This window comes from Bos mutus, chromosome 16 (assembly GCF_027580195.1).
Source record: "Bos mutus isolate GX-2022 chromosome 16, NWIPB_WYAK_1.1, whole genome shotgun sequence".
Lineage (NCBI taxonomy): Eukaryota > Metazoa > Chordata > Mammalia > Artiodactyla > Bovidae > Bos > Bos mutus.
In genome coordinates, this window is record NC_091632.1 from 22,193,191 (window position 1) to 22,202,073 (window position 8,883).

General features: G+C 42.1%; 1 protein-coding gene across 1 annotated transcript in view; it reads right to left on the bottom strand.

Moving 5' to 3' along the window:
- Positions 1-8,239, bottom strand: part of DHX9 (DExH-box helicase 9) — a 41,830-nt gene extending 33,591 nt beyond the window's left edge. Inside the window, exons 1-3 of the mRNA XM_005910136.3 lie at positions 8,098-8,239; positions 4,456-4,588; positions 3,519-3,659 (exon numbers count right to left, since the gene is read on the bottom strand). Of these exons, the coding sequence (XP_005910198.1) occupies positions 3,519-3,659; positions 4,456-4,566 (252 nt within the window). The 5' untranslated portion in view covers positions 4,567-4,588; positions 8,098-8,239. The remainder of the gene's footprint in view (positions 1-3,518; positions 3,660-4,455; positions 4,589-8,097) is intronic.
- Positions 8,240-8,883: the final 644 nt, after the last annotated feature.

Here is an 8,883-nt window from a genome sequence, read left to right on the forward strand (position 1 = left end):
TAAATAAACTACTAAAAATGGACTCATGGAACAATCAGGAAAATCTGAGTACTGATTGGGTGTTTGGGGACGTTAAGAAACTATTAATTTTTTTTGGTTTGATAATGGAATTGCTGTGTTTTTTAAAAGGATTACCTTTTAGAATACAAACTGAAGTAGTAACAGATGAATGACAGGATGTTTGGGATTTGCCACAAAATAATCCCAAAGGAAGAAGGTAGATAGAAATTAAGAGATGAATCATGACTGGTCATGGTGAAAAGTGTTGTAACACAGGGGTTTGTGATATTATTCCTAGTTTTACTCTGACACACATCTGACATTTTCCATGATAAAAAAAAAAGTTTAAGTATCCTTGGCATTTAGAAATCAGTCATTTTTGGCAAGTACATTCTGCTGCGTGAAAGGGCAAGTGAAGTGACACAAGCAGGGTTTGGTGAGGATGGGGAGGTAAAATACAGATGGTATGGCAAAGATTTGCTTGTGATATAACATTTTCCCAAGTTCATCCCTCATTCATCTAACCGAAACATACTAAGTGCCTACTGTATGGACCAGAGGAACCCCCAACCCTACCCCATCTTCTGCTCTCATGAACTATAGTATGAGGATCTAGGGGTAGAAAAATAGATTAAAAGAGGGGTCCTCAAACTCAGTATAAATGACATTTTGGGTTGGATGATTCTTTGTTTCAGGAAGCTTTCTCCTATATATTGTATGATGTCTAGCAGCAACCCTGGCCTCTACCCATTAGATGTCAATAATGCCACCATCCCCTTCCAGTTGTAACAAAAATGTCTCCACATATTGCCAAACATGCCTGGGGGACAAGATCACTCCCAGTTGAGAAGCACCAGCCTAGAATTTAGTAAGTGCTGTGGAGAAAAATAAAATAATGAAAGGAGATGGGCCACCAGGCTAACAGGAGATTTGTAATTTTCAACAGGATGGCTGGGGAAGAGCACTCTAGGCAGAAAGAATAGTCAAGCACCAAAGTCTTGGGATGGAAAAGGTGCTAGCCTATTTGATGAATTGCAAGAAGGCCAGTGTAGAAGTGAGGGACAAAGTAGAAAATGCATAGCTGGAGCCTTAACGGAAAAGATCTCAATGTGTTACAATGCTAACAAGAAAAAATTGAAAATAGGATACTATTCCTGGTATGGCCCAGTAGCTCCTACTATACTAACTCCTGCAGGTAACATGAACTCCAGGAAAAAAAAAAACCCCTAAAACTCTCCTCAGCTATACACGGGCACTAAAAAGTGAACAAAATCTGGCAAACTCTAGAAGGAACTTGAAATGAGAAAGCAAAAAATAGAAAGTATAATTCCAGCTTATTATGCCTTTTATTACTAAGGAAGACCATCTCAGACAGCTAAAACTCAACAGAAAACCCAGTCTTTCTGGCCGGAAGTATCAAAGGATAAGAATTTGGGGAAACCAAAGCTGCTAGAAAGTGAGAAAGAAATCCCAGAAAGGAAACAAAGAGGAATCCCAAACTCTGCGTATAAACTTTCCCCAAATCTCTGGCTAACCTTTAAACTATATATACGTAGCAGAGATTTCAAGCCTCCTAGCACAGGATCAGAAAACTGAAGTGAGATTTGAACTATCACTTAAAAGATAGTGCTGGCGCGTAAGTCCGTCTAAATTAACTGCTTGACAACACAATGACAAAATAAATACTTTTTGGAGGTCTAACATTATTTAGTCTCCAAAATATAATAGTCACAATGCCCAGGATATAATGCAAAATCATTTGACATACAAAGAGGAAAAATCTCAAAAGCACAATCAACAGAGCCCAACCCTGAGATGGCCCCGATGCTAGGATTAGCAGTTAAGAATTTTAAAGCAGCTATTGTAACTATGCTCAATGCTATACAAGAAATTCAGTCATATTATGAATGTATGCTTATAATGGATGAAAAGAAATGCCACCAGAAAAACAAAACCTGTTTAAAAAAAAAAGGCAATAAACTTAGAAATAATAAAAAAAGTATTGGCGGGGGGAGGGGGGGTGGGGGTGGCGGTGGGGACTGACGGAACCAACAGAAAACCATCAGTGAACTTGAAGATACTGATTATCTTTAACATAAACTGAACATACACATGAAATCATCCAATCGGAAAATTAGAGAAAGGAAGATAAAAAGACTGTCCAGGACCTCCAAAATAGTTTCAAAAGGTTTCTCATATAACGTTAACATGAAAGTCCCAGAAAAAGAAGAAGAAAAAATTAAGAAATATCTGGGAAAAAAAAAAATAACCAAAAGTTTCCCATATTTGATGAAAGACATAAATTTACAGATTCAAGAATTTCAGCAAACTCCAAGCAGGATGAGTACAAAGAAAACATCATAGCCAAGCTACTGGAAACCAAAGAAAAAAATAAAGCAACCAAAGAAAACACATACAGGCGGAAATGATTTGATTACTGCCCACTTCTCATCAGACAACGGAAGTCAGACAACAGTGCAACATGATCTCTGAAGTGCTCAGAGAAAACTGGCACCTCAGAATTGCGTCATCTTCTATTCAAGGTAAAACAAAAACATTTTTACATAAAAGAAATCAAAGAGCTTGCCACCAACAGACCTAGGAAAAGGCTTAAAAAAAAACAAAACCAAAACACACAACTAGAATAGGTCATAACACATGGAACAAAGGCCAATGGGTCAAACATTTGAAAAAGAATCAAGGTCGTCTTGTCCAATCTCTTTGTTTCACAGATGGCTCAAGCAAACTAATTAAAAATCTTGTAATTATATAGCGGTACACCATACTAGAAAGTAAACTCAATTCCTGGGTAAATGCAATGGAAAGGTAAAAAACATGTATTTTTACCTTTATAAACAAGTTAGAATACAAAAACCTTTGGGTTTTTGTATTCTAAAGGTTTTATAAAAACTGGATGTTTCATGTAATACCTAAGGCATCTGCTTAAATCATAATGTGATTTTTTTCATAATTTATGACTTTTTAAAAACATCAGCAATACCACTGTTTTTGTGAAAATTCGAACTTTCACTTTTTAGTTAATAAGTTTATTTTTTAAAACTTTTGCTGCATACACACAATGTAATTAAAAATAATTACGGTATCAAAAACACAAGAATGATATTCTACTGTACCAAATACTATTTTAACTCTAAGAAAATGTCAATGGGAGCAAATGCATCTTAAAATGTTACTGATTTTTATATTGTTTAAAATGTTATTTTTGAAGTACACAAAATACAACAGGCTCTGAAAAATCAGTTTTGAATGAACACAATATGTAAAACCCTAAGACATACAGACTAAAGGGAATCCCCAAGTCAGGTACATAATGAAAATGAAATCCAAATCTTCAGGAAATCATCCCAGTTCTCTGAGAAAACAACTCACCCCCAAGGTTCACTAAGGAACACATCAACATACTATTTGAAAACAACACTGAAAAACTATCACGCTGCGCCTCCATACATGCTGGATTAGCATAATCTTATATGTCTCAAGTGCTTGGCCATACTTACCCCAATAGCCGGGACTTCTTCACTCTTTAGTTCATTTATTCGAACCAAATAGTTAACAAAGTCTCTGGCAGCATTGCTCTGTGCATCTTTTTTATTGGTGGAATTACCCATGCCAGTGTAATTATATCCTTCGACTCGAACCTTCAAGAAAAAAATATACTCAGAGTGTGACCTGGGTAATTTTGGGATTTAAAAAATTCATACCACACTAGACCATTAAGGGATTACAGTTAATTACTGGAAATATACTTTATAAACAGTGAAAACAACACACCTAAAAGAATTCACAGGCTGTCTTATAAAAAATGCTCAATTCATACTGTCCAGTGATAAACTAATCCAAAAGCAAGAATGTTAACTTATGTGGCTCAGATAATCTCTTCTAATACAACATTAAGTTCCACATTAAAATCTGATTTTACAAGACCAAAGAATAAACTACCTGTATTTATTTTAAAGCACTCTGACGTTAAGCAGTTAAGAACGCACCGACTTTCTACTGGAATTAGTAACTAACTAGAGACAGTTAATCCAATTTTTCTAGTCTGCACTACTGGTAGTGCATAAAGTGTGAAAGACACATTGTTCTAATTAGAATAATTTACCTACCACTTGTTTTAAAAGTAACTCTCAGGGAATTCCCTGGCTGTCCAGCGGTTAGGACTCAGTGCTATCACTGCAGGGGGCATCGGTTCCACCCCTGGTCAGGGAATTGAGATTCCCCCAAGCTGTGTGGTGCAGCCAAAAGTTTTTTTAAAATGACTGATTTCATATCACTTGAAAATGATTTATAATGAGATAGAAATAGCAGACAAGTCACAATAAAGGACATATCCCAATGTACAACACATTAATATTTCCAAACAGAAAACATTATTCTTTTAATAATAAAATAAGCCTTAAAGTCACATAAATGCAAACGGTATTTTTTTAATACCTCGCACATGAATTTCTGTCTGTTTTTGTTCCCCACTGCTCTGATTTCATACGATGGGGTCATCTTCCTTTTGCCACACCAGGCATACAGAAAATTTTTAACATCACCCATGATTCAACTGTCTTCTTCAGACCTAAGAAACAAGTTAGTTAAAAACAGCATTATTTATAAGAGTAAACAGTGGAAATTACCAATCTGGAAATATCCAATGGCTGAAATTTACTGAAAATCTATATTAAGCACAGGATATTCTACCATGATATTCTATCATGCTGCTATTAACATTGCCTATTAAGAAATGTTAATGATGAAATTGGACCATCACATTTTGTTAAAAAAAAAAAAAAAAATACTAAAGTATAATTTGTACTACACAAAAAGTATGCATAAATAAATCAAGACTGGAAAAGAATTATCCCCCCCCAAATGGTTATCTTTAGGTAACTACATGTGATTTTTACCCTTTCTTAAAAGAGATTTTATGTAATCTCCTTTTTACAAGGGGTACTTTATGTGTTTTATCTAATCCTCACAACTGTGAGAAATATACATGATAGATCCTACTATATCATCATTTTACAGGGGAAGAAACTCTGGCATAACTTCCAAGTTATCCACCGTGGAGGCAAGTTCAAACCCAAACTATTATATTAAGAAATGGTCATCAATTATTTCATATATAAATCCAATAGTTTACCCTCATTTGCACTGTCTCCTAGCAGACTGTCCTCAAAGCTGCAGGCAATATATTGTTCCTGCTGCTGCTGCTAAGTCACTTCAGTCGTGTCCGACTCTGTGTGACCCCACAGACGGCAGCCACCAGGCTCCCCCATCCCTGGGAGTCTCCAGGCAAGAACACTGGAGTGGGTTGCCATTTCCTTCTCCAATGCATGAAAGTGAAAAGTGAAAGTGAAGTCGCTCAGTCGTGTCAGACTCTTTGGGACCCCATGGACTGCAGCCTACCAGGCTCCTCCATCCCGGGGATTTTCCAGGCAAGAGTACTGGAGTGAGGTGCCATTGCCTTCTCCACAATATATTGTTAGTAAATCCAAATACCTCCACAATATATTGTTAGTAAATCCAAATACATAAATTAATCAGTACTTAAAATAATTAATGAACCTAAATATTTTATACTAAATCTTTAGGCCTTGATATTCATTAAAATTTGAAAATATTATATCTTCTTGATGTAATATTGCACTTGTTAACATTCTCCCTCTACTCCCCCTATAAGATAGCAAAAGATATTTAGCCTAAGTCTAAAATCTGAATTTAAATTACTAGCTAAGTATCTGAGACTAAATTTAGAACCAGAGAAAATATACTACAAATTCAATTTGCTGTGTTGTGAGAAGAAACCCCATTTCAAGCATTAAGTCTAAGTCTTGTGTCATCAAACTGGACTTAGTATAAAGTTTATTTTGTAGTCACAGTCACCCTGTTGTTCAGTTGATAAGTCATGTCGGACTCTTTTTGACTCCATGGACTGCAGCACACCAGGCAGACAGTCCTCCACTATCTCCTGGAGTTTGCTCAAACTCAAATCCATTGAGTCAGTGATGCCATCCAACCATCTCATCCTCTGCAGCCCCGTTCTCCTTTGCCTTCAATCTTTCCCAGCATCGGGGTCTTTTCCAATGAGTGAGCTCTTAGATGGCCAAACTACTGGAGCTTCAACTTCAGCCCTTTCAATAAATATTCATACTTGATTTCCTTTAGGATGCGGTTTGATCTCCCTGCACTCTTAGGGACTCTCAAGAGTCTTCTCCAGCACCACAATCTGAAAGCATCAATTCCTTGGGGCTCTAACAGTAAAGAATCTGCCTGTAATGCAGGAAACCAGGGTTCAATCCCTGGGTGGGCAAGATCGCCTGGAGAAGGAAATGGCAACCCACTCTAGTATTCTTGCCTGGAGAATAATTCCATGGACAGAGGAGTCTGGTAGGCTACAGTCAATGGGGTCACAAAGAGTTGGAACACAACTGAGTGACTACCATACTCCCACACCCCACAAACACACCCACCCCCTTCTTTATGATCCAACTCTCATGCCTGCAGCTGACTATTGGAAAAACCAAGCTTTGATGATGTGGACCTTTGTCTGCCAACTAAGTTAACCCTGGAGACACCCAATCAACGAAAAGCTGTGGAAAGCTAAGGATATCTTCCAACCATGAATAATTAATTAAAAAAACAAGCCCTCAAGGTGAACGAGTAACTTGGAATATGAAGGACTACACTATCAAATTCCTTCTTCCCTCGGTAGTTTCATCTAACTCCATAATATTAAACACCAACTATACCCTGATGATAACCAAATACATACTAAACATTCATAGTCTTTTTAACCTCCAAAACCAAGTTCATCTAACAGACCCATTTAGATGCTACCTTGGCATCTCAGTCAAAACAGAACTTTAAATTTCTTCCCCAAACCTGTTTTTCTTCCCCCCAAGCCCAGTTTTCCCATCTGCCCAAATGGCACCACCATTCACCAAGTTACTGACGGTGTGGGACCTACCCAGTCCCTGAAGATCCTCTATAGCTATCCCTTGTTATGTGCCCGTCGGTACCCTTAAAGGAGCACCCACGTGAACTATTTTACTTAGCCTTTACCACACTGTGCAGAAAAGCATTATTATTATTTCCTTGTTACAGGTGAGTAAACTAAGTCAAGAATAACCTGCCCCAAGAGACAGAGCTCCTAACTGGGGGCCCCAGAATTTCCAGCCAGGTAGTCCACTGCTCATCCACTGCCCACTTCTGCCTCCAAGGCAGGTGTCCCATCTCCCTGCTACCCCTCTGCACACCTGCAGTACGGGAATGACGTCCTCAACGATTCCCACTTCCTCCACTCTACTACCCCCGAATCCTTGCTTCCATTAAATTCTCACCACACTCCAGTCACATGGCCTTCTTTCAGTTTCCAACGCCTGCCTGGCCGTTAACACTCACTACTCCCTTCGGCCTCTGCGGTTCTGCTCCCTCCTCCGTCGCTGACGCATCCTCCGCCCTACGGCCGACAGTTCAAAGATCTACCTCCTACGGGACGCCTGCCCTCGCCACCCGATCTCAAGTGGCTCTCTCCCTTTACACTAATTCCTCGCGATCTCTTTACGGAAACCTGCAGACGCCTGTTTTCCGACTGCCTCCCCACCCCCACCACAACCCCTGGAAAGGAAGGGCCGGGACGCTGCCTCACTCCTTTACTCTCTGTCTACAGCGGCCGCAGGACAGCGCCTCCGAGACAACAGCCGGTTCTGTGCGGCTTGAACGACCGAAGGGCCCTAAGGCGAGCGCGGCGCCTCGGCGGGCTCACCCCTCCCCCAACCCCACCTTCCCCTCTGCGGCGAGAGCCGCGCCGCCGCGCTAGGCCAGAGGAGGAAGTGCGGCCTGGCCGTTAAGCAGACCCGGCCGGGAAAGGCTGAGCGAACAAGCATGGCAACAACGCGGCTCCCCCGACCCCACCGGCAGCGCAGCGCGGCAGGCAGCGCGCAGCCTGCAATCCGGGAACCCGGCGGGGCGGCGCCCCACCCCCACCCCAACCCGCCACCGCCCGCGCCAGCGAACAAAGCCCGGCTGCAGAGCCGCGGGGCCCACGCCGGCCCAACGAAAACCACAAGGCAGTTTCCCCCTTACCCTCGTCTGCTTTCCTGGTGCCCGAGAGCACAGCCCTCTTAGGACCGTCCGTAGCACCGACCTTTAGCGACGGACACCGGTAGAGCGAACCGCAACTTGCAAGAAAGCGGCTGCGAAATGGCTGCGATCGCGGCGCCAGGGGGCGGGGCCAGCGCTCTGCGCATGCGCAGAAAGCGAGCTGGGGGCGGGGAGCGGCCCACGCCGCCGCGAGGGAAGGGCGGGGCTGCGGCTACGTAGCGGCCGTTAGCTTCTGGTCGCCTGGGAGATGGGGCTGCCAATGGCGCCCGCGGTCCCGGCCTGGCTTTCTTCTGTAGCAGAGCCATTTCCTGTTTGAAAGTTTGGGGGACTTGGGGGGCCCGGTAGCATTTTAATGTATCAAAATGTTTTGCAGCTTTTGTCATAGGGACCTGTGGTAGATGAGGTGCCCTTCCAAGACAGAACTGAAATGTTAGGTGCTAAATTTATAGGGGTTTTGTTTTAGTTCCTAAGGCTTGTCCAACTCTTTGCGATACCTTGGACGGTAGCCCGCCAAGCTCCTCTGTCCATGGGATTTCCCAGGCCAGAATACTGGAGTGGGTTGCATTTCCTTCTTCGGACCCAGGGATGGAACCGGTGTCACCTGCATTGCCAGGCGAGTTCTTTTCCTGGTGAACTACCAGGCAGGACCTCAGAGGCTTGTTGCTGCTGCTGCTGCTGCTAAGTCGCTGCAGACGTGTCCGACTCTGTGCGACCCCATAGACGGCAGCCCACCAGGACCCCCCGTCCCTGGGATTCTCCAGGCAAGAA